The sequence below is a fragment of the Phaethon aethereus genome (genome assembly GCF_964289735.1).
Source record: "Phaethon aethereus genome assembly, chromosome: 2".
NCBI classification, from domain to species: domain Eukaryota; kingdom Metazoa; phylum Chordata; class Aves; order Phaethontiformes; family Phaethontidae; genus Phaethon; species Phaethon aethereus.
In genome coordinates, this window is record NC_138582.1 from 88541077 (window position 1) to 88568350 (window position 27274).

The 27274-nt window shown below is 37.4% G+C and overlaps 1 protein-coding gene across 1 annotated transcript in view; it reads right to left on the minus strand.

The window, feature by feature from the left end:
- The window catches only part of LOC309417815 (cadherin-10), a gene marked incomplete at both ends in the record, with an annotated part of 62244 nt that overhangs the window by 22130 nt on the left and 12840 nt on the right, over positions 1 to 27274 (minus strand). Inside the window, 3 exons of the mRNA XM_082015381.1 lie at positions 5128 to 5295; positions 5898 to 6017; positions 19156 to 19450. Of these exons, the coding sequence (XP_081871507.1) occupies positions 5128 to 5295; positions 5898 to 6017; positions 19156 to 19450 (583 nt within the window). The remainder of the gene's footprint in view (positions 1 to 5127; positions 5296 to 5897; positions 6018 to 19155; positions 19451 to 27274) is intronic.

Sequence of the window (27274 nt, forward strand, 5' to 3'; positions counted from 1 at the left end):
TGCAATAAATTGAAATAAATATCTTACCATACATTTAGGTTTTCTATGTCCTAGCCTTACTGTGAAAACTGTAAAAAACGGTTGAGATCCCTGGTCCCATCTGTCAGAACATGCGGTAGGAAAACACGTGGGACATATAATGTACTGTGAAGAATTCTCAGAAAAAGATTTTTAAATTAATGCAGATACAGCTGTCATTCCAAAGATGAAAGTTAAGTCATCAAAGCTCTATTGAAAAATATTTTCTTCTCTGGCCTTACTTAAGTGTTCCACAATTTGCCGTTTTACTTAGAAACTTCCTAAGGTAAGTAAAGTGAAGTAGAAAGATAGTTCAGTCAACAGTAACACGAAAGTGGAAGTGGTAAAGGCCATCAACCACACCAGGAAAAAGTTGAACAGGCCACCCAAAAGGCAGCACATACATACCTCATTACAAATAAGTAGTACAGAAAAGTCCATAAAGAGAGTTATTAGTTTTGTACGTTCAGGAAGTATCATGGGAAGAGAGCAGTGGCGAGGCAGTACGGAAAGGCCACTGGCAACATGATCTTATCATATCTTCAGGAAAGCACAGGTGAGCCATGTGAGGTTTATCAGTGCCTCTTAATAGACTATCTTAGAGCCAGCTACATTGATAAAAGAACTGTTTTTGTTGTTGGCAACACTCACTGAAAAAAACCCTATTATTCATTGGGATGTTTGAGACTTTCATTCTACAGAACTGTTTTTTTCTGTTCCGTTATTTTATAGTTTACCAAATCTAAAAAGAAAAAAAAAAAAGGGGGCAAAAATCCAAAAAAATAAACACAGAATCACAGAAACACAGAATCATTAAGGTTGGAAAAGAACTTTAAGATCAAGTCCAACCATCAATGCAACACCACCATGCCCACTAAACCATGTCCCTCAGCACCGCATCTACATGTCTCTTAAATAGCTCCAGGGATGGTGACTCCACCACCTCTCTGGGCAGCCTGTTCCAATGCTTGACCACTCTCTTGGTGAAGAAATTTTTCTTAATATCCAGTCTACGCCACCCCTGGCAAAACTTGAGGCCATCTCCTCTCGTCCTATTGCTAGTTACTTGGAAGAAGAGACGAACACCCACCTCACCACAACCTCCTTTCAGGTAGTTGTAGAGAGCAATAAGGTCTCCCCTCAGACTCTTCTCTGGACTAAACAAGCCCAGTTCCTTCACCCACTTCTCACAGGACTTGTGCTTTAGACCCTTCACCAGCTTTGCTGCTCTTCTCTGGACACGCTCCAGCACCTCAATGTCCTTCTTGTAGTGAGGCGCCCAAAACTGAACACAGGATTCGAGGTGTGGCCTCACCAGTGCCGAGTACAGGGGCACAATCACTTCCCTACTCCTGCTGGCCACACTATTCCTGATACAGGCCAGGATGCTGTTGGCCTTCTTGGCCACCTGGGCACACTGCCGGCTCATGTTCAGCCGGCTGTCAACCAGCACCCCCAGGTCCCTTTCCGCTGGGCAGCTCTCCAGCCACTCCTCCCCAAGCCTGTAGCGTTGCAGGGGGTTGTTGTGACCCAAGTGCAGGACCTGGCACTTGGCCTTGTTAAACCTCATACAGTTGACCTCAGCCCATCGATCCAGCCTGACCAGATCCCTCTGCAGCATTCACATATAGTTTGTAATTAAATGTTGAATGAAAAATATTGAAATTTAATTTCTTCTTATAATTTTGCTTAGGTAGCTTTTGATATGAAACTCATGTACAGCAGCAGAATTAATACTTTATGGCCATATACACTGCACATTCTATTTATATGAATTTATTTTTGTTCAGTTACATTCCGGTGTTTCAGTCAAGTAATTTATTTTGCAGTTGCTCTGACATTTTCATTACCTTTCTCAAATACCTAAATCTGTGTACTTTGCTGTGTTAGTGTATATTCTCTCTGTAATTGCCTAATGGTTAAAAAAACAGAAGATAAAATAGCCTCTGCTCCCATTTAGTATTTATTCAGTACTACGTGAGATTATGGTGAAAGACCACTTTTTTTTTCCCAATTAATATTTCTGTGTTATAATTAGTTTTATGGCGTGTCAACTATTCCCCATATTTCTTTTTGGAGTGCTTAAAACTACATCCCCGAGCTATGCCTTGTAGACGCTACTGTGACTCCCGCTGCAACAGCCAACTCATTTAGTCTACAAAGTGGTAAGAGCTCATATCTTGAATTGCTAATAAGGTAGTGAAAACAATGTGAAAATAACCAGAAATCTATAATCTGAAAGAGAATTTTATGTATAACCTATCCATTTATAGAAATCTCCAGCATAATATGAGACTCTTCATTTTATTATTTTTGTCACTGAAGACACTTAATGCATTGACTAGGTATGGGATGCAGTGCACCTTCAGACACTGTATCAGAACAAACTGCACCAAACTAGAACTATTCTTGCAAAGCTCTGATGTCAATCCTTTTTCTCTCACTTCTCTTCTTCCTCAAGGAGAGTAATTTAGTGTTTGCATTTACTCCAGTGAGTGACGTTCTTTCATTTGTCTGTCAGGAATGAAAATGGGAGGATCAAGGAAAGGAAAAGCTTTTCTATATACTAAGGGAATCAGCTGGAAGATTAAAGTCTACACACTTGTGGCTGGTAATACTTCAGTCAGTCATAAAAAATGAAAAAGCCATCTTATTCATGTTTACCCTTCTTCCCATTTACTCTTGAATAGGCACATAATGTAAAGGTAAATATTTTTATAGAGTAATACAGGCTATAGTCTCACAGGAGACATGGGCTGCCATAACTCAGATGCACTGAGTTTCAGTCAGACTCAGGCTCCTAAGTCCATAAACCACTTTTTCCATTTATCATTGTTCAACACCATCTCTTTACTTCTGAGAACACTTGGAATACTACAGCTGAAACAGAGATCCAATATCTGAGGTCTCTGACAGCCTTTCTGTGCAGAACCTTGATAACATTCTAAATTTTATCATATTTCCTCAGAAGAACAGCCACTGCTACCTGTATGGTTTTCAGGAGAACTTTAAGAGGGGAAAAACACTGAAGAGTCCTTGCTCTGTAATCTAAACAACAGAGAAATTAATGGCTCTTCTGAGTTTTTTTGAGAACATAAGGTAAAATACAATATGTAGAATTTTCCACAATTCTAACATGAGTGTCTTGTGGGAGAAGTTCAATCTGTTATGAAACATTTTATTGAAACATATAGTTGTAATACACTACTGAGTACTGTGAAAACATAATGGACCTTTTAATATTTTTCCTGGTAATTTATAAATCTGATATGAATATGATTGTCTCATGAACCTAATACATATCTGGTTTTTATTAATGGAACAGAATAAGAATAATTTAACTTAATCAATATCAATTCCAGTAGTCTTATTGAACTCTATTAAAATAGGGAATCATTGTAATGTCTGTTTGTATTTTGAAATTAAACATAAAGACTTTTTTAAAAGTCAGTATCTATTTTTACTGTCATATATCTAGTAAAATGAATCAGCTTTCTAAATGTTTTAGCTTTCATTTACAGTGAAAAAATATATTCATATCTAGCAGTATCTAGTTATTGGCAGAGAGAAAGTAGAGAGAAAGACAAAACAAAACAACAGCCACCACCCCTCTCCCCGCCATGAGAGTAAGACTAGAAGTTTCTTTAAAGCAAAGGCCAGTTCCAGTGCTGTGTAGGTGAAAAAATGCGTAGAAGGTTGGTCTAGAAAGTTGATTCCATCATTTGAAGTGTGTGTATTAATTTAACACACTCTTTAAGAAACAAGAAAAATAAAAGCATAAATATACATGTTTAATGCTTATATGTTGCCTTAAATTTAACTGTTGAAATTAGCTTTTCTGTAAAGCTTTAAACATGACACCTCTTCGAATAGTTGTCCTCAATAGGTCCAGAGAGGACTAATAAAGCGTTCCTCACCTATGCAGCACTGGAACTACCATAATCCTCTATATACAAATGGAAACAAGAAAAATAATAAATCAAAAAGTTGTGGAAAACCAAAGAACATAAAATGACAAATTAACAATAAATTTTGTCCAGAATAGAGCCTCTGTGGAAATGCACAAACTGTAAGAACTCGGTTGTTCATGATTTTTCTATTTTGAGTGTGCATATGAAATCACATGCTGATAAACATCTGAGCTAAACACATACATATTAATTACAACATTAAATTGAACAAAATTATGTACATTTGTGTCATAAAGAAACATCAAAATCAGAATCATTTGAAGCTGATTCTGTTAGTTTGAGCCTGAAGGCTGATCATCAGTAACTACTGAATTTAGTAGCATTATACAGAAGAAAGAATGGGTGGAGAGGATACACTAAATCCCTTAGCTATTAACTATGTCCGAACCATCTTGCAAATATTACAGCTCCAATATACACAAAAGGCCTCAAATGTATGTAAAATGCTTAACCTTTAACAAGTTTGATGCTACATAGTTTAAAATTTCCATATTACATAGAGAGCAAGAATGGTTCTGTATTTTAGTTTGAGGATACAAATTCTTGAAAGCTGTACTATCAGAAGTTAAAAAGCATTATAAAAGGCTTTGGTAAACTTAAACTGTGAAAAAAAAAAGTTAAATTACATTTACGTTACTTTGGGAAATTTCTATTAGGTTTTGTAGCACTGTAACTGGAAATGTACAAATCTGCTTGATTCCCTTCAAGTAATTTCTTTTCCACATTCTTCATGATTAAATATTTAAGCAGATACTACAAATCAAACATCTCTGCATATCTAGAATTACTACATGTTTTATTTTCCAGTGGGGGAATATGTAAGATTTAAGCAATAGGTAAGGAAAAAGAAAAACATTGCTTTAATGCTCTTATGAGTCCACCTACCACCCCTCCCATAGTACTGGAAACTATTTCAGGTTTGATGCCGTTATATTTGACCATGTAACTGTTTTCCTAACAAACAAATGTTGTAACATTTAATATACTGCCTTAATGATAGTGAATAAATCAGTACATAAGCCTTTTGTTCATGTGTGCCCCATAATCTAGATTTACTCTAAATTAAACCAGATGGTGATTGCTTAACTCTTTAGTTTGAAGCTCTTACAATGCAAGGCAACTATTAAATGCCGCTTACTCTGGGGGAATCGAGGTGGATTGTCATTGACATCAGTTAAAGTGATGTTCACGGTGGTGGTCCCTGATAATCCACCCATCTGGCCTCCCATGTCCTTTGCCTGGATAACTACTTGGTACTGCTCCCTGTTCTCTCTGTTCATGTTTGGCAAAGCAGTCCTGATGATGCCTTAAATAAATAAAGAAAAAACAAAAATTGTTAATGATCTCTTTATTTTTGATGTGCAGCAATCTGTTGCATCTTTTTTTTATTAGTTTGTGAAATATATTTCTAAAATACTAATTTCATGTTTTAAAATACTTATTTCTGTTCATAAGCTTTATAAATAGTCTTCAGTACAGAACCTTTGTTCTACATCACATCTCCCTTTCCAGTTTACATTTCATGCTAAAAATGATTCAAGATATTTATGTATATGGTTTTTGAGTAGAAAGAACACCTTTTATTAGTCCAAGTAGAACCATCAAGAAAAAAAGAACAACATTTTCTAGGACACAAACATCTATTCTTGTCTTTACCAGAAATGTTGTTACTTAGATCCTTAAGCTATCAATAGTACCACTGTGAAGTTACTTATGCTTCATAGTGTCAGCTGTAATAACTCCAAGGTTTTATATTTATTATAAGAATTATAAATTATGAGGGGGAAAAGCAATAAATATTATTTAAATTAGTTTTTAAAATTTAATGTTTAGGTGATCTAAGATTTTTAAAATGAAAGAAAAAGTCTACAGTTTATGGTATATGGAAATAATGACAATTTTCCTGACCTGTTTCTGGTTCCACAGAGAAATATGGTTGTCCCTGAAGTATGCTGTAAATTACTCTGGCACTGTTTCCATATGAAGGGTCATCGGCATCGGTAGCAGTAACTTGCACCACAGAAGTACCTGAAACATCCAAAGTCCATTTAGTTTCACATGGTACTACATAGAGGTCCAAGAATAACAATTTCCATTTGAGAAAACTCCAAAGAAAATTTCAGCTAATGTCGATTGGACTTTTCAAATATATTTATTATCCTATAGTCAATTTCAGGTACATTCTTCCCTATTTCAGGATCTCATTCTACATAAATTGAATCTAAACTTCCCTAATACCACATGCGTGAGTAAGATCTAAATAACAAAGGTAAACAACAGCTATTGTTGAGCTGAATTCTTATCCTTACCCAGCTACAACAATTTTATACTTATGTACTCACTTTCTCTTTTCAGAAGACTTGTTTTTATTACAATAAATATCTGCTTTCCATTGCCTAGAACAGATTTATTGTTTTTTGTCCAATGATGCCAACATGATATGAAACTGCACATGCAGGAACATGACAGAAAAAGATGATTAAATAGGTCACTGGAACTTGGGAAAAACTAGTCATCAGTTCTCGTTACCTTCTAAGTGTTAATACAGATAGATGCTACAAGAAGAAATATTGCCATATGGACTTTGAAATCTGGTGGTTATTTAGACCCCGGAAAATTTTCTAATCTTAAAAGACCGTCTCTAAATGTGGACTGTACCAGTCCTTCAAAACATGAGATGCTTACCATTGCCTCTGCCATTTCTTGCTGAATCAAAATAGCTTCTACATTCTGTTAATCTCTTCCATCAGAGATGGAAGTATCAGTAAGGCTCTCCCCTATTGTACCTCCATAAAGTTCATATGTGATTTTAAGTATATAGGAAAGAAGTGAAAAAAACAAGGAAAAGAAAATAAATCATCATATGCACGTGACTGGTTAGCCACAGGCTATTCTGAGGATCAGAACACTTTCAAACCTCTTTCTCCTTTTATCCCAATTCTTTCCCTCCACCAAATACTGCCAAATATTGTGAAATAAAGCACCTGTAAATCCAAGCCACTTGGCACAACTGTTTATTCCATCTCATTGTTTGACTACACTACATATTTACTCTAACATACATAGAAAGGCAAATAGAAGCAAATGCTAATCTTCCTCCGTTTGTTTGGGATTTCACAAGATGATGACAAATCTGCTTTTGACAAGGCACTTGTTCAATCATGTAAACAATTGTGTCAATATCAATGGAATGAGCACGTGCCTAACTGTTGAGTCAGAGATGTGTTCTCACAAATGTTCAGTTTTCAACTGCTTTAAAACAGAAACACTTGTTTCAGTGAGTCCCTAAAAGTACTTGCATCTCATAAAGAAGGCATAATAGGCAAATTCCTGGTTGTATTATTACTGATATCAAAATGGAATGGATCACTGATTTAACAGAACAAAGTCTCAAACACAAAATAAATAACACTGAAAAAGATAAAAAAGAATACTTTCCCCGGTACTAATGATTGCTTTAGTGATCATCTAAACTAGGGCTGAAACTCAAAATCTGAACATCTTTAAAATATAAGAATATATAGGGGTGGTAGAGTTGTCCTAAACCCTTCATCTGTTTCTGATTCACAAATGTCTTACATCTCCAGCCACACTGAACTCCATTTGTAGATATATGTCTATATAACTATTCTGTTAAAAGATACAGAGGCTTTTTTGTTGAATATATTCAAGATCTGAGGAGTGTTGCCTTGATTCTGAAATGCACTTTTTGGACTATCCTAGTATGTAGCAAACTGCAGTGCTAGAAAGTATACTTGTTCCTAAAGAATACATGCTCTGAAATAGCAAAGACGTGTTGTGTATAAGAAAGATAAGAACAAATCATGTTCAGTAACTTAAGTGCTGTGAGTAAAAAAAAAAAAAAGGCAATAGAAAAAAAATCAAACCACTAAGTACACCAATCAACATGGCATTATCCAAGTAAAGTTTACAAATCCTCCATTTTATATCTGCAAAAACAGAGAACAGTCATTGTCAAGGCGTCTATCACAACAGCAGAATGTATTAATCAGAAAAGTCTACATTGCAAAGGCATGAAAGGTGATATTTTGTCTCTATTACATGTAACTGAGTTATTTCTTGTTACTAATTTTCACATTTCCTTCATATGTTCAAACTGTCAGTATTTACTAAGAGGTGAATTGTATGAGATTTTTATTTCATTTTAGTTTAAAAAACATGCAGAACTGACTGGAAGGATAATTTGGTAGAAAACTGAAAAACATATTTAATAGCTTTAGAATAAATTAAGAAAAATTCCATTTGCAATATAATAATGTGTCTAATTGTTACCACTGCCTGTTATGAGTGTCTTAATGCACATATAATTATTAAGTAATGCTATTTTAATACACATGCACATGAAACAGAACAAATCATATCATCTGTCCTCTCTTGCTGCAATGAGCATGGCTGCATATATACCCAATAAAATCTATCAGACATTTCGGAAAACTGTACATTTGTTCCCGCTCCCTTTAATGTCCATGGGAAGAGACTTGGGCTCCTTAATTTCATCACTATCACAGAGTGCAATTTACTCTGTGGGTTGTGCTCAGGCTAAGGTACACCCCATTACCCGAAAGCAGTAAGGATGAACTATGCTTTTGAACGCTGCCTCAGCTCTTTGGCTTTTGCTGGCCAGCCACTGGTCAGGCATCTGGCAGGAAAAGTGCAGCACCACTCTTCTGCCGGCCATTCAGGCTGCAGAAGTCACCACTTTAATCTTGGCTCTTGCTCCTAAGAGGGAGAGAGACATGTTCTCTAGACTTCTGCCCAGGGATCCTCTGAAAACCATGCAAAGAAGCGAACAGGAGGAGTGTATCAGTATATCAGTTATGTTGTGCACATCAGTTGTCAAACCATCAGCTTGTTTTGTTTTGCTTCGGTTCACTGAACTCACTGGAGACCACTGATGCTCAATAGTACAAACCTATTGTTTGCTCTTGTCTGAAACCGGGACCAGAAATCTGAAGGTACTGAAGACAATCAGCCGTGCTGGGGTTTAAAAACTACAGTGTGGGTGTGACTTGGTCAGCACTACCTGCTCTGGGCCTCGCTCTGTCTTTTACATAGGCACAGATTGCTTCCGATGAAGTTGGTAAAGTCTTTGGCCTTCAGGATCTAAAGCCCAATCTGAACTCTACAGGAGTGCATATAGGGGACAGTGATAATATGCTGGAGAATATGGCACCAGTTATGTTGTTAATAAGACCTATGAATTCCGTAATTTTCTCCTTGTGTACTTGCAAATTTTATTATACAATAAACTAGAATTATATGGTGGAGAACTAGGCCCAGAAATAAACAGTCGTTTTTCAGATTATTGTAGTTCTCAGAAGGCACATTTTAACATAATTTTAATTATAATGTTTGAATCTCCCTAGGGTCTGGTACTATAATAGTAATTAATGTATTTGGCCCTTTTTAATGTGTTCCTTGCAAACATCTTCAAACACCATACAAGGATTAATGACTTTGACCTCACAATGCATTTATGATGCATTAGATTAGTATTAGATAGATGCATTAGATATTAGTATTAGGTAAGAATCACTGAAGATAATTAACTAGGAAAAAGAACCCACAGAATATCCATTGTAGAGTTGAATTTGAAACTTTTATTTCCTTTTCCTTACTCCCAATAGAGTTATGTGATATTTAACAAGAGCAAGCACCCTCCATAGTAAATTATCCATACAAATAACGAGTTGAATTAATAGAAATTTTCTGCTCTTTTTAGTGGACAAGAGAGGAAATAATGACACAAGTTCTCCCCTGAAATAAACTATTGAATGCAGCAGGATAACAGAGCAGAAGTGGAAAAGGCTGCATATTCTGAGAAGTCCATGTCAGAAAGGTCTTGGACAACAATAACCTGGAAACTGGTCCCTTTTAAAGAAAAAAATGTTTAGTCTTGGGATTTTTTTAATTTTGTGTTTTTGGGGGTTTTTTCCCTCTTTTGTCCCCTCTCCTTATGGCAGTATTTGTGTGCAGAGTGAAATTGGAGTTTGTAACTATAAAGTTAGAACTATAAAAAAAAGATTTTAAAAAAATCTTTGTTAATAGGAAACAAGAAGGAAGTGTTATAAGATAAATGCTATGGCAGAGAGGACTAAACATTGGGAATTGGTGGAACAGCACTAATGAGGGAGTGTACAAAAAGCCTAGGGAGAAAGCCAAGCAATAGTAGCTCTAAATGCTGTCTGAAGGGAAAAACAAAAAGATAACCACAAGTAGAGATGACAGGCTGACTGTAGGACAGCCAGCCTGTAGTTCACATGTAAAACCAGAGGGAGGTTACATCTTATGAAGCATACATTGATATCCCTAATTCAGAAGCAGAAAAGACCAGCTAGGGACCACGACAGATAGTGGAAGTAGCACTGAAGATCCAGGATGGAATAACAATAAGGAATGATTAGAAAATATATAGGCTAGAGCAGATGAACAGAGAAACATCAACAATCAAAAGAAAGGATGTGATGATTAAAAAAAAAAAAGTTCTAAATAGCAGAAAGTTCTGAAAGCTTGTCTAAAAGATACCAATAGGCAAAATACACAGGAAAAGCTGTAGAGAGGAAAATAGACTCCCCTGTAGTTCTGAAAAGAAACCTTCAAATGTGACAAGAGATAGATAGGTGAAGAGATAGATATGTCCATCCATATGATGGACAGAACAGAAGATTGTAGTCAAAACCGTAAGAATATTCTGAGTCATGAACCTTGAAAGTAAGGAAAGAAAAAGAAGTGAAAAAAGAGAAAAACCCGGTAATCAGTACAAAGACTTCAGGAGAACAAGATGTCTTCTAAGATATTGACCCAACTGTAAGATCCTGAAGTTGGCCCGTTTATCTCTGCCTTTACTATGATTAATGAGCAGCAGAAGAAAGATGAACAAGACAACAAAGAATTTATGGGCCTTTGTCAAGACACTGTATTTGATAATAGAAATAGCCACATTCTCAGGTATCCATCTGGATAGGAAATCAAAACTGCTGTTTCTGGTCTGAAAGAGGTTGTTTTATGGCCACATCATCATTTGATACCTTAAAGATAGGGGCAGAGGGAGTAGACTATCACGTGTTTATCTTACCATCTGGCCCCGCTTTGTAGTACCTTATAGTACAGGGCGTTTTAAGATGGAGTAGACTCCACACTCCAAGGGATGCACAGATTTCAATTATTTCAAGCTGATGCTTCTTGCAATTTTGATGCTTGTGCAGTTCTTTTGATGCTTTCAGTGAAGAAAGCAGGACATTAAGCAATAACAGCCTTCATTTGTGAATTAGTAAAGAAATACTGGTGATTGAAAGTTTACCAATTTACTCAGTTATTAAGCAACAGAGATATGGTGGTATACTGATGAAATGAATGATATATACAATCTTGCTGAAAACCTAAAATGTATGAAGAGAAACCCAATAGCTCTGAACTCTAGCTGCTATTTACATTATACAGCATAGCTCTAAAAGCAATGAAGCATATGAGTAAACTTACGTAGTATGATATGCTACTATTGTCTGTCTTCTTTCTAGTATTCAGATGAGTGCATATAGAGTTAATATGAACATCTCCTCACTCTGGTTACAGTACAGGTGTGTAAAAACAGACAGCTAGTTGCAAAACTGAAGAATATTTGATTATTTTTTTGACATTTCTTAAAACAGATATAAGTTTAAGCCCATTCATTTGAACCAGTGTTAGTCAGTACTGGGATTGAGAGTGCAGGCACCAGATAGCAGAAGTCTTGAGAACACAGTCCCAGAATAACATACCAGAGGCTCCAAAGGCATAAATACAAGTTGCAAGTTACTGGTCATATTACAGACTGACTTGCATTTAAAGTACAACAAAGAAAAAAAGAACAAATATCTAACATCTGTAAAACATCACTTGTATGGTGAAAATACAGAGAAGATAAGTAGAAGATATAATAGATGATGACAACCTCTACAAGAATTAGAACTAATGAACAAAAAGAATTGTGCCATGTTGTCTCCCCCAGTAAATGGCATGACATCTGATCAATATTACCATCTATATGCAGCAGGTCCTCTTTCACCTTTGGTAGTGAAAGAGCCATGCCTTTTCATTTGCTATTCGCCCCATTTTGCTATTACCAGTCACCAATCATATTTACATATACAAAAATTGTTCTCTATATAGTTGTTTTAAATAAATTGTAATATTAAAAAACAGTGTTTGTGTACATGTATGGGACTGTCTAGTGCTCCCACCTTCCCACCTGATAAAGTGATTGATAGTTAACTATCAAACCTGGATGCACAGACAGTAGCAGGAGCGTAAGACATTCTAAAAACATATAGATACATTTTTAGTGAATAATCTTATCATAGAATCATAGAATATCTCAAGTTGGAAAGGACCCATAATTATCATCAAGTCCAACTCCCTGCTCCCCACAGGCCTACCTAAAACTAAACAGTATGACTAAGAGAGTCGTCCAGGCATTCCTTGAACTCTGACAGGCTTGGTGCCATGATAACTTCCCTGGGGAGCCTGTTCCAGTGACTGACCACCCGCTCCATGAAGAACCTTTTCCTAATGTCCAATCTGAACTTCCCCTTATGTAGCTTCATTCCATTTCCTTGTGTCCTACTGCGGGTCACCAGAGAGAGGAAATCAGCACGTACCGCTCTGCTGCCCCCCTTGAGGAAACTGTAGACTGCCATGAGGTCACCCCCCAGCCTTCTCTTCTCCAAGCTGAACAAATCAAGTGACCTCAGTTGCTCCCCATAAGTCTCACCCTTGAGACCTTTCACCATCTTGATTGCCCTCCTCTGGACACACTCCAATAGCTTGAGGTCCTTCTTACGTTGAGGCGCACAAAACTGCACACAGTACTTGAGGTAAGGCAACACCATTGCAGTGTAGAGTGGGACAACCACCTCCCTTCACTGGCTAGCTATGCTGTGCTTGATGCTCCCCAGGACACGGTCAGCCTTTTCGGCTTCCAGGGCACGCTGTTGACTCATATTCAACTTGCACCAACCCAAACCCCCAGATCTCTTTCTATGGGGCTTCCCTCCAGCCTTTCATCCCCTAATTTGTACGTATAACGAGGATTACCCCATCTCAGGTGGAGAATCTGGCACACGCTCTTGTTAAATTTCACGATTGGTCATTGCTCAGCTCTCTAGTCTACACAGATCTCACTGTAAGGCCTCTCTACCCTTGAGGGAGACCACAGCTCCTCCTAGTTTAGTATTGCTGGCAAATTTAGTTAATGTACATTCAACTCCTGCATCCAGATCATTTATAGAAACCTTAAAGGGCACTGGCCCTAACATCAAGCCCTGGGGAATGCCACTGGTGACTGGCCACCAGCCTGATGTAACCCCATTTACTATAACCCTTTGAGCCCAACCCATCAGCACATTGCTCACCCAAGGTATTATGCACTTGTCTAGCTGTGTGCTGGACATTTTGTCCAGAAGGATACTGTGAGAGACAGTGTTAAAAGCTTTGCTAAAATTGCAAAACCCCACAACTACCAGCTTCCCTTGGTCAGCTAGATAAGTGACCTTGTCATAAAAGGAAATTAAGTTGGTTAAGCAGGACTTTCCCCTGGTGAACCTGTGCTGTCTATGACCAGTGACTGCATTGTCTCTCAAGTGTTTTTCAGTAACTCCCAGAATAACCTTCTCCATAACTTTACTAGGCACTGAAGTGAGACTGACAGGCCTGTAATTACCACAGTCTGGTAATCTGGTCCTTCCCCTACTTGAAAACTGGGACAACATTTGCTAGCTTCCAGTTGACTGGGACCTCTCCAGACTCCCAAGACCACTGAAAAATAATGGAGAGAGGTCCTGCAATGACATCGGCCAGCTCTCTCAAAACCTGGGGATGAATCCCATTGGGCCCCATAGATTTGTATGCACCCAGCTGGATGAGCAAGTCTTGAACAAATTTAGAGTTGGCTGGGAGTTTGTCATCCCCCCAGTAATGGTCTTGCAACACAGGGCTCTGGGGATCCCAGGGCCCATCATCGGTGTTGAAAACAGAGGTGAAGGCGGCATTAAATGCATTTTTCTGCATCTCTGTATGTGAGGTGACTGTCCTCATCATGTAATGGATCAATGTTATCTCTGATCCTCCTTTTGCTGTTAACATATTTAGAAAGGCCTTTTTCTTGTCTTTCACAGTGGTGGCCAGCTTGAACTCTAACTGAGCTTTGACTGCATGAATTTTCTCCTACAGCGTCTCTGTAGTCTTCCCATGTTGCCTGTCCTTGCTTCCAATGTCCATACACTTCCCTTTTCTGCCTAAGTTTTAGAAGATCCCTGCTCATCCAAGCCAGCCTTCTGCCCACTTGCTTGACTTCTGACACTTTGGAACTGCGTGGTCCTATGTTCTTAAGAGATGGCTCTTAAAAAGTGACCAGCATTCATGGACCCCAATACCTTCAAAAGCAGATTCCCAGGGGACCTTACTGACCAGCTCCCAGCAGCCCGAAGTCTGCTCTCCCCATACCCGAAGCTTTGTGGGCAGTTTTTCTCTTACCTACCTTCAACTATCTGAAACTCAACTACTTTGTGGTCACTATGACCAAGACAGCCACCAATCACAACTTCACTCATGTGTCCCTCTCTGCTTACAAACAACAAAACTAGAAAGGCACCTTTCCTAGTTATACCTGCACCAACAAGTTATCTTCAATGTGCTTCAGAAATTTCCCGGACCTGTTTGTGTCCACTGTATGATATTCCCAGTCGACATCTGGGAAGTTAAAATCACCCATAAGGACAAGGGCAGCTGATCTAGAGAGAACCCTTAATTCCTTGTAGAATAATTTATTGGTGTCATCATCCTGGCTGAGTGGTCAATAGTAGACTCACACAGCAACATCTGCTTTATTTGTTTTCCCCTTCATCCTTACCCAGAGGCTCTCAACTGAGTTGTTGCCAACTGCACCATAAACACCATACAATCCAACCCCTCCCTTACATACTGTGCCTCCCCGCCACCTTGCCTGCCCTGCCTATCCCTCCTGAAGAGCTTACAACCATCCATCATGGCACACCAGTCACAGGACTCATTCCACCAGGTTTTGCTGATGCCAATGATATTATAGCTCTGGGACTGGGCCAAAGCCTCTAGCTCCTCTTGCTTATTCTGCATGCTGCGTTCATTAGTTTAAAGACACTTCAAATGTGCTCCAGTGGACTCAGCACATTGTGGAGCAGGCTCAAGGACCTTGCTAGCATGCTGTCCCTCAAACACTGGCATGACACCCCCAGGCTTATCACTAGCAAGCCTGGTTTTATCCCTTTCCCCCTTCAAATCTAGTTTAAAGCTCTTTCAATGAGCCCTGCTAGCTCCTGTGCAAACATCCTTTTCCTCCTTTGAGACAGGTGTACCCTGTTGCCAGCAGGGCTGATGTCTTGTAGATAAACCCATGATCAAAAAACGCAAAATTCTGCCAGTGATACCAGTCACAGAGCCAGGTATTCGGTATACATTGGGTCTTCCTACATGTATACATATATACATTGGGTCTTCCTGTTTCTTCCCTCGTCATTCCCTGCAACTGGATGGATAGAGGAGAACACTACCTGTGCTCCTGATCCCTTAACCAGTTGTCCCAAGGCCCTGAAATCTCTCTTGATTGCCCTCAGACTTTTTGTTGCAACTTCATCTCTGCCTACCTGAAAAATCAATAATGGGTAATAATCTGAGGGCTGTACCACGGTAGGAAGTTTTCCCATCACACCTTTAACCCAGGCCCCAGGGAGGCAGCAGACCTCCCTAAGTGAGTCAGGTTGGCATATTGGACCTTCTGTTCCCCTCAGAAAAGAGTTGCCTATAACAACGACCCGTCTTTTTTTCTTTATGGAAGCAGTTTTGACACAAGACAGAGGCCAGCTTAACCTTGGCAACACCTCCAACCTAGATGGACCATCGTCCTTGTCATCGTTCCACTTCCATGTCAAGTTCTACTTCCAGATCCTATTATGCCAGGGCACCTGGGAAGATGGGAAAATCATGGAGGAGACGCACCTGCTGTGTCAAGCAGGAACTTGTCACCATTCTGCCCTATCCCTTAAGTCACCGTGTGCCACCAGGTGGAGCGAGCATAGGGAATCCTCCAAGTCATGAGCCCTGTCTGCCTGACAGGCCTGTCCCAGGGAAGGCAGGGTGCAGTTCCAATAACCTATCTACCTCCCTCAGACTCCCAATATAGTGCAATGCTGTACTATGTTGACTATGCTGGACTAGATAGTGAAAACTTTACAATCCTGAGAGCATAGTACTTTTTACAGCACAATATATCTCCTATCTGCTTGTTCAGGTAACAGCAACAGTAATCTGGCTTTGTAATTTCTCTTTCTGTTGCCTATGCCTGAGACAATAGTTGTATCCTAAACTCTGCTTAATGTTTTCAGTCACTTACAGAAAGGTTGTATGTTTCTATATGCTCACAGACGTGAGTACCACGGAAGGAGACACATTCAATGCAACAGTTCAATTACATCCAAGATTGCAATTTCTCTCTGCATTCCTTACATCAACAAGCCTGAAACTTTCTTAGCCCATGGCCCTCAGTACCGGACAAGTAATGGGCTACTCGCAATACTATAACTCAAAAAAGAGAAAATCTGGAGAGAAAAAAATAGAGCAATGCAGGAATCTATTCCTATTTTCCTTTTGATGGGGAGGTGCTGCTATCATAGAAAAAAATTTTTTTTTTCATAAACTTATCATGTAAGTTTCTGTACTAAAAATGCTTGAATTGTACGACATCTGAAAAAAAGATTTAAAAATAATTTGTAATTAATTACGTGCTATTATATTTAATTATTATATACGTATATGAATACTTTTTAACATACTGAACTTAAAATTTATGATTAATTCTATTTGCCTCAAAAGTTTTATGCAGCTTGTTCTTTTAGAACATTTCTCCCCTTCTCCATTCAACTTCTAATTTTGAGATTACAGAGTAGATTTAAGTTGGAAAATTAAATTAGTGTTATGAAGAAATGAATGAACTTTGAGGAATACCTTATAAAATCACGTCATCCACTCATGGACCACAGATGAACAGCTGTCTCTAGGGATCAGCCATAAAGCTAAAAGCAAATTCTACCTCTCAGGTAGTCAGCAGTCTAGCAGCTGAATGACCACATTTATAAAAACCAGAAACATGATAGATTTTAATATCGTTACAATTCTCAAAATTATGGTCAGTGTATTGACAGAATAAAGTCAGTAAAATTTTCAGCACAACTATTTCTGCAAGATACAGGGTTAATACTGTAAATACATCCAAGTTTTTTTGCTTTTTTACCCATCAGTGTATTCTTTTTAATATATTTTTGTCAGTTTATCTCTTTTTTTATCTGTTGCAGTGCAGCAAAATTTGCATTTTCAAAATTTGCACATCTATGTGGATGTACAGATACACTGGAACTTTTTATCCTGCATATTTTAGAATCATTGAAATAATGTCTTGGATGTTTGAGAACACTTAAGAAAAAGATGATCGTTATGTAATTGAGATTGACAAAATTAGGAACCAATAGATTATAACTAAATGTTATATAATAGCATAGTATTTAATGAAAACACTGAATCATTTTCATAAAATCTTTCCAAGAATATTTTAAGCAATGCCTCCTGGAATTTAAAGAAAGAACATGAGATGTAAAGTGGAAGCTCTAAGACATCTTTTTTCAACCCTACTGTAATCTTGCCCTATGTCTCTCTAGAAAATGCAGCAATGCTCTTTCAAGACGGTCTACCTAAAGCTATATACAGTTACTGAAATGCGTGATTCCAGAGAACTGATCAGTAAATTAATAAAACAGTATTACATTTTGTTCTATTTTGGAACAGTAAAGAAGGAAGACTTTTCAGTTCTCCTCTTTACATGGACTAGTTTGATGGGATTCCAGTACCGCTCTATGCAATCACCTAACAGATTTCTTCCTCTTTCTTTTTTTATTTTCCTTTATATTAAAAAATGCCTGCTGAATGTTGGGACTTCAAAACTGATTCAATCACAAACTAAAAGCAGATTGAAATACCTTATTAAGAATAGAAAATTATTAATCTTATGCTTACACACATTGCTGCACAGCTTTGTTGAGGCCATTCTCTTTCAATAATCATATTTTCTTGCTGTTTTAACATTTTCCAAAGTCCAGGAAAGTAAGTATTAAACTTTAATAACTCTATGTATAAAACATCTCAAAACACTGTTTGATCTAGTTTAGGCAGTGGTAGTAACTAAAATAGCAACAATAGCCAGAAGAGGTATTGAAGTTATTGTGTGTTTTCTGAATATTTAGAAATTAGTATTATATATACAGTTATACAATGGATAAGTGAATATTAATTTTTAAAAAGAGACACTATATATTTTTAAGCTTTTCAAAATTCTTCCGAAAAAAAGAATGGTATACACTAATTAATAATAGCTCATATTCCAAAACGCTATTGTTTATGAATCTGACCAGCTGGCATGATCCACGCCATAACTTTGTAGTTGAGATAGGAACTGAAAATACATTGCAAACACAAGAAAGGTTTCCTTTCAACAAAAAGTAGTTCTGAACTAAAACAGCTGTTTAAGATTCTTGAAGCTGCCATTCATGAGTGAGTTAAGGGAGGAACTGGAAGCACAAGAGGATTTGTCCATACACTAAAAAACTGAAAGCAAAGGGCATAAAGAGGGTGTCTACCTTCAGGTAGTGCATCAACAGCACAGGAGTAAACATGTAACTCTCCTCAGCCACAGAAAGAGTGAAAGTGGAGACAGCTCTCCATTCAGTGCTTATCACCACTGGGGACCTCCAGTGAAAATTAAAGGAAAAATTAATTGAGCTTTCAACGGACGAATTTAGTGATCTTATTCTAACAGTTCTTAAGGAGGAGGGTGATTCATCATTAACTACTTTCTATTTATATGTATGTTCCAAAACACTGTAAATTTTAATATTCTAAGTAGAAATAGATCTCAAATCACAAACATCTGTTTCTGGATGCAATTCCAATATTTGAACAAACCCACCAAAATGAAAAATACTTAACCTATAAGGTAGAATTCTGAACATGACTGACTTTTCAGGGGATGGGGAAATTATTTGTCAAGTAACATAGAGCAGGCATTTGTGCCTCAGTAAAAAGAACTCACCCACTACTGACATTTCAGGAACACTAGCAGTGTAAATTTCTTCTGGAAAAGTTGGTTCATTGTCATTGATGTCATGGATTTTGATGACAAACTCAGACTCAGGTTCCACTGGTCTCAGAGTTCTTCTATTAATAGCTTGGGCACGCAGGGTGTAAAAGGCTTTCTCTTCCCTGTCAATTCTCCGAGTAGCATGAATGTCACCTGTTTTCTCATCAATTATAAAAAGAGTACCAGCCCCATCTCCTGACAAAATGTATTTGAGGGATCCGTCTCCCTTGTCCTGGTCCGAATGAAGCTGTAAAGGGATAAAAATAAGAGCATTTTATTTAGAAGTAATGAAAAGGTATTGGGTTTTGTTGTTTTTTTTTTTTAATTGTTATATATTAAATCATTCTGAGTACAACAAACTTGTTTAATACCAATAAAATAAAGTAATTTTCAGTTGCCATTGACTGGTAGTTATGGTGTCATACTGAGGCATTTGTTTCCTAACTTAACTCCTAGAATCTTAACTTGACTGTTGTGGCAGATTTTAGTTTTGCAGCAACACCTGTTCTCTGCTAAGAAACCTCTGTACCACAATTCTTAAAGAAGATTTTATGTTAATACTGACCTTTTCCTTCCTTGAAGAGATCCTATTAAAAATTCACAGCCTGCTGTGCTGGTTGTAAATTCACTAAGCAGATAAAGAACATGGCAGAATACACGACAGTTAAGGAAAATAGAACAACTGGTTCCATGTCATAGTATTTTTTTTTATTCCATTTCATATTATTTATATTTCTCCTAAATAGGAGAACATTTCATTTTAAGTCATTATAATTTTCACTTCATCAACTAATGTAAATAGCTTAAAGGAAAGAAACAGATTTATTAAGCATTCAGTATTGATTTAATACCCATTATGTAAGTAATATAAAGCTTAGCTTCATCTATTAATGACCTGTAGTACTGACTGACTTTAGTATATCCATAACAACAAAAAAAAATCCATTATCTTGCCTTGTTCAGTACAGTAATGTTGTTGGATCATTTCATCTTTTGGATGCGTGTACCACAATTTCTCTCATGACCTTGCTGGGAAGTTCCTTCCAATCTTGCTGATTTCATAATTAACCAAAAGAATTTGGCATTCAGATTTATTTTCACCATGAAATGTATGCTTTTTTATTTTGGGGTTCAGCAGGAGGATCAAACCAAGTAGAAGGGCTGATCAACAAAATGAAGTGCAAATATAAAGACTTTTTAAAAATCACACTCAAAAACTATTAGAATGTTCCAAAAAGTTTAAGACAGAACTAGCATATTTTTTCCCTCTCTAAAAATTATTTGAACACACATTAACAACATCAATTAGAATTGCAGTAAGATCATATTTAATCATGTGAAAGGGTTTTGTTAATTTAAGCTCACATTTCAGGTCATGAAAACCGTTATACATGTAGCTCAGTATAAATATCTCCCTTGGCATGCAGTCATGGAAATATTTATCTTTTTTGTCAGAAACTGAAGTCAAACAATAAACTTCTCTGACATGAAACATTTTAAAATACTGAATGTTTCCCACACACTTGCAATCTGTGGAACAGAAAGAGCATACGTGGAATCTTGGATCAAAGCATTTATGATAGTAATTTAGAAAACTATCATTGTTCTAAACTTTGATTTTCTGCATAAAGGTTTTCCTATTTTCTTTCAGTTCAGAAATAAACCTGAGAAACACTGTAAATATTTATCAAATAATGACAAACTAAACTGCTTACATTACGTATGTTGTCCTGGTTTCAGCCAGGATAGAGTTAATTTTCTTCACAGAAGCCAGTGTTAGGCTGTTTTGGATTTGGGATGAGAAAATGTTGATAAGGTGCTGATGTTTGAAGTTGTTGCTAAGCCATCAAGGACAGTCCAGCTTCTCATGCTGGGCTGCCAGCAAGCAGGCTGGGGGTGCCCGGGGAGCTGGGAGGGGACACAGCCAGGACAGCTGACCCAGGCTGGCCAGAGGGGTATTCCATACCATATAGCATCATGCTCAATATATAAAGCTGGGACAAAGAAGAAGGAAGGGGTGGAGGGACATTCGGGGTTATGGCGTCTGTCTTCCCAAGACACCATTACACGTGCTGGAGCCCTGCTTCCCTGGAGATGGCTGAACCCCTGCCTGCCCATGGGGAGTGGTGAATGGATTCCTTGCTTTGCTTTGCTTGCGTGCGCGGCTTTTGCTTTACCTGTTAAACTGCCTTTATCTCAACCCACGAGTTTCCTCACTTCTACTCTTCCGATTCTCTCCCCAGTCCCACTGTGGGGGAGTGAGTGAGCAGCTGCGTGGGGCTTAGTTGCCGGCTGGGGCTGAATCACGACAATGTTTACTTTACAAAATACACTTTTTTTTACTCGTTTTTTTATTTCATTCCGTAATAAATAAAGAAATAGCAAGCTCCACCAAAGATGAAGAGTAGGAAAGTAGATGTTAGGAGAAATCTTTTGCAAATAAATCTTACTATTTCTTTTCCTTCCATTTCTCTTGTGGACTACAAACTGAAGGTTTCAAGTCATTCTCACTCCCCTTTTGGAGAATGAATTTTTACTGTGAACTTTAAACACTCATGCTCTTCTCTTGATGGCCCATTAAAGTTGTGACCTTTCAGCCTTCTAAGTAACATTTTTTTTAGATGACTAGACAGTATCTTGCAGGCTGTGGCCCATTTTATAATGATGTCGTTTAGTATAACTAGTCCTAAAAATCCATTTAAGTGTTTTCTTCTCCACATCTTCCTAGGATACCACCTTCAAAAACATTTTGGTCCTAAGAGTTTACTGGTGGTCTATGATCACTAGATAGAATATTTTCACAACAGAGTGATGAAGAGCAGTAATAGGAAGCTGCTCTTCCTCAGACAGGTGTACCAGAAATACAAAATAAAGAGCAAGAAAGATTGGGGGAGTAAAAAAATATTTAAATAGGCACACTGCAATTTTCCCATGTGCTTTCCGAAGTCAGATCTGGTATTATAAATTCCTACCAAAGTTGACAACAGTACATTGAAGCTACAGTGCCTGTTCTTTAACTCAGAAATTAGTTAGCAGTCTGGCAAAATCCTTTCTAATAAATTCTCTATCTCCAGAATAGCATAATACCATGCAAACTTTTCCCAGGAATAGTATCTAGCCAAATTTAACTAATAAATCATGCATGAAAATCATTTGAGAGAGTGATATTTAACAAAATCATGCCAGAAATTTGTACAATAATTTAGTAATGCCAATAACCAATGTTTCAAGTACCTGGGAATGTTGCCTTGTGCTAGGAGCACAAACACGGTGTAGTGAACAGAACTCTTTGCTGGGTAAGAAACTGGCTGGACGGCCGAGCCCAGAAAGTTGTGGTGAACTTAAATCCAGTTGGTGGCCAGTCACAAGTGGTGTTCCTCAGCGCTCAGATTTGGGGCTGATCCTGTTTAATATCTTTATCGATGACCTGGATGAGGGGATCGAGTGCTCCCTCAATAAGTTTGCAGATGACACCAAGTAGGTGGGAGTGTTGATCTGCTTGAAGGTAGGAGGGCTCTGCAGAGGGATCTGGACAGGCTGGATTGATGGACTGAGGTCAACTGTATGAGGTTTAACAAGGCCAAGTGCCAGGTCCTGCACTTGGGTCAAAACAACCCCATGCAAAGCTACAGGCTTGGGGAAGAGTGGCTGGAAAGCTGCCTAGTGGAAAAGGACCTGGGGGTGCTGGTTGACAGCCGGCTGAACATGAGCCGGCAGTGTGCCCAGGTGGGCAAGAAAGCCAACAGCATCCTGGCCTGTATCAGAAATAGTGTGGCCAGCAGGAGTAGGGAAGTGATCGTGCCTCTATACTCAGCACTGGTGAGGTGGCACCTCGAATCTTGTGTTCAGTTTTGGGCGCCTCACTACAAGAAGGACATTGAAGTGCTGGAGCGTGTCCAGAGAAGGGCAACAAAGCTGGTGAAGGGTCTAGAGCACACGTCCTATGAGGAGTCGCTGAGGGAACTGGGTTTGTTTAGTCTGGAGAGGAGGAGTCTGAGGGGAGACCTTATCACTGTCTACAACTACCTGAAATGGGGTTGTGGCGAGGTGGATGTTGGTCTCTCCTCCCAAGTAACTAGTGATAGGGCAAGAGGAAATGGCCTCAAGTTGTGCCAGGGGAGGTTTAGAATGGATATGAAGAAAAATTTCTTTACTGAGAGAGTGGTCAAGCATTGGAACAGGCTGCCCAGAGAGGTGGTGGAGTCACCATCATTGGGAGGTATTCAAAAAACATGTAGTCGTGGCACTTCAGGACATGGTTTAGTGGGCATGATGGTGTTGGGTTGACAGTTGGACTTGATGATCTTAGAGGTCTTTTCCAACCTTAATGATTCTGTGATTCTGTAAATCAGAAAACAAAGAAAATCCCTACACTACAATATATGAAGCTTTTGACTAAATTATATTTAGATCCAGTTCAGGATGTAAACAACTTTTAACATACTTATCTGTCTAATACATAAAGTACTATCAAGGTTGATGGTTTTCCATTGCTTCTCCTGTAGCTATATGTATGTCAAAAATTCTTCCACGTATTTGGAAGTGAAAAATTTTCCTCTTACACCACTCACAAAATCATTAATCTCTTACCTCCCCCAAATACAAACTTTTAGTTTTTTCACATGTATATTAGCCAAAAGACTAGAAAGGGAGGTGAATATCAGATTTTGAGACATCCACATAAAGGCTTTCAAGGTGCTGATAGTTACACCTCAGAGTAACATATTTATAAGGAATACCAATCTGCATAGATTGGAAGAACACTTTAAGCTATAACAGTTTGCATTTTCTAAAAATATTTATCATTTGACTTTGGATTGGTAACCAATTTAAATTTTATATATATACATAATAGTCCACAGTTATTGTAGAAAAACTTCAAATTCAGAATGACATTTCAGAAAATCTTCTTGGGTGATCAGGAAATACAAAACTACAGACAAAATGAACAAGGCTTCTAGACATAATTAAAAGAGTTATCATGTGTATTATATATATGCAAGGAAAGAGAATACCTAATTTTGTTAGCTCTTAACTCAATACAGATATTATTAGAGGAGTCAAGATGACTACAGACGGCGCTATGTGCTTGTCAGCCTTGAACACTGAATCTTTATTCATCTCTGAAATGCGTGAGCAGTGTGTCAATTAACACTGCAAACTTTTGTCATTTCACTCTAGTTTGAAGAAAGTCCTGCGAAATACTTCTCTGCTACTTTTAGTATAAAGTATTTCCTACAGTTATTTTGGTTAATGGGCATCTGTGATTCATGTTGGCCAAGCTGAGAAAAGGAGAGACATCTGTTTCATTTAGAAATTTTATTGCACAAAATGTTCAACTGTGAAGATGTGGTTTTGTTTTCATATCTGTCACTGATATTTTGCAAACTCTTGTTTCAGTGAATTTCTTGCTGTTCTTCCACAGAAATACCTCCCTTCTCAGCTGTCAGTGGTATATGAACTTTGTATGTAATTTTTCTCACTGTATAGACAATCAGAGTATATGATGGTTTTATTTTATATATCCCTGTTTCATCATACAGTAGTTGTAATTACTGTGAAAGACAATTTTGCATATTTGGTCATTTATCTAAACTGGTTGAACAAACTTTTAAATTGAGAAGGATTCCATATGAATGAAAAATGCTAAGCAGAAGATAATGAATATTTAAAGAGGGTAACAAAATGGAGTGTTATGTGAATGTTTAAAAAAGAAATGGAGTTACCTATCCAAGACATAGAGAAAAACAGGTTTTAAAAGATGGATTTTTTTCTTCAATTACAATAAAACCAGAGTTAATTATAATACCTTGTTCTTCAAGGTAAATGGAACCATAAATAAAACGTGTTAAAGAAAAGATGCCACAATCAAATTCAGCTCAATATCTTTTTAGACCTGTAAAAGATCTTAGTAAGAGATCTTTCAGAAGATTTTAGATAAACAACATAGTAATTCTGCTTTAAAAATGACTTGAAAATTACAACATGGGAATTCTATGTTAATTAACTTCCAATGATTCAAACCAAACCTGCAAATTACAGGAACTTGGGTTTTCCTCCCCCCCCACCCCAAATTCCACCCAAGTCTGAAATCTCCTAATTGAATATTAAGGTTGTGGACTTTTTTCTAGTAGCATACAAAGTGTTAATCCTATCTTCATCAAAAAAGACAGAAGATGCTACTGTGAAATTCAGAGAGCAGATTAGGTTAGTCAATCCTACTTTATCATACAAACTACTTCTGGAATTTGAAATTATTTATGACAATGCCAGACAAAGACTTTAAGATTTTTCACACCTATTTCTATTTGAATTTCAGATTCAGAAGTCCCTCTATGAATTTTCAGTGATTGGTATTCAGATAACTAGAGACCAGAACATGACAGTATTAACAAACCAGCCTTTAGTTGGAACTCTTACTGTAGGCATTAATTCAGTTCTAGTTGTTTTTTTATCTTAATATAATATGCTATAATGTATAGGATACTTTCCAATAGAGTTTATAGTGTTTTGCAGTCTTTACCAAATGCCAGACTATTCAATATTACCTAATTAAACACATTTTTACTCTTCTACTTTATAATAATCATTTTTATTTGTATAATCTAGGAAATTTTTTTCTACTTTCTTCTGTAATATATTTGTAAACATTTCAATTTAATCCAAGTATGACAGTAAATATGAGACCTCAGTATGCTCCTGAATTGCTCTATCTTTTAGATTTTATTCAAATAAATCCAAAATTTCTCCTAATTCTGAGGACAAATTTCAGGGCAAATTGTAACCCATTAGCTCTTTTCTAAGTAATCATATTAACCATGTGATGCCAAAATACACCTGTGGAAGGATTCACTATTTCACTCTAAGTTTCCTACAGCCCATATTGTATTAGCACCTTCACTGGATACTTTGTAGAATAATAACGATAGCTCTCTAAACATAATCACAACAGTGGGCAGATTTGATCTGAAATCAGCAGAGAATAATTGATACAGAATTCCCACAATGGAGATATTTATTTTAAGCATCATGAATGGAACTATTAAGTGATGCAGTTGTTTAAAATTAGTTGCACTTGTTCTAAAACATTTTCAGACCTTCACTAGCTCATGTCCCGTGCAGTATGCTCTTAGTTGCCAGACTAACTGTCATGGCTTTGAGCCAGATTTTACTCACCAAAGAGATTCACTTATTTGAATTTATCCTTAATGTAACATTTAAAGCAATTCTCTTCAGTGATGCAAGAATTTGCACCAAGTTTTAATGAGCCATGTCACACATTTAATTTTCTCATGCAGTTATATTGTCAGTTTACTAGTCCTGTGCTATTGTGTGTTATTTAAGAGAGGAGACAAGTGGGAAGGAAGAAGGCACATTCCAAAAAGAAGATTTTGTGAGACTGGGAAAGATAAGGGGAGAGCAAACTAAAATGGAAGCATAACAAGTAATACAAAATGAGGACTCAGAAATTCTTTTGCTTGCTGAGAAGAAGCAACAAACAGAAATGAAAAACCCCAGTCTGCAGTGCATTTTCAGATTATATTAGTTTATATTAACTGGATTCATTATCCAAAGGAAAGATAAAAATCATTGTTACTGTTTCTACTGAGAAAGATTACAGTAGTTCCTTGCTGTTCAAGATTTTTGTTTATTTCTACCAACGTTTTAAAATGGTAAGAGACAAATTAAAATTAATAGTATTTTTAAGGTTTCTTTTACACACCTCCGGTGAAGTAATGTCTATCACAGTGTTATAAATATTATTTTCCCAGTGTCCTACAATCATCACAACCAAGTGATATCATCTGCAAATTTATCAATTTCCACAAACCAATCATACAGCAAAGGTATTTTTTCATCATTAGACTTGCATCTTTTGCCCATTATTGTAGCTTATTCTAAAGGGAGGATAAATCTGGAGAAGGTAGATGGTCCTGTAACTGACAAAATCTTCTAGGTTTTCAGCTGAGAAAGGCAGTTTCTTTTTTACGACACATTATATGAGCAGCACAGCGTCTTATATAGATGCACTGAGTCAACGTGCCGATGACCAAACTCCCTCCTCAAGCCA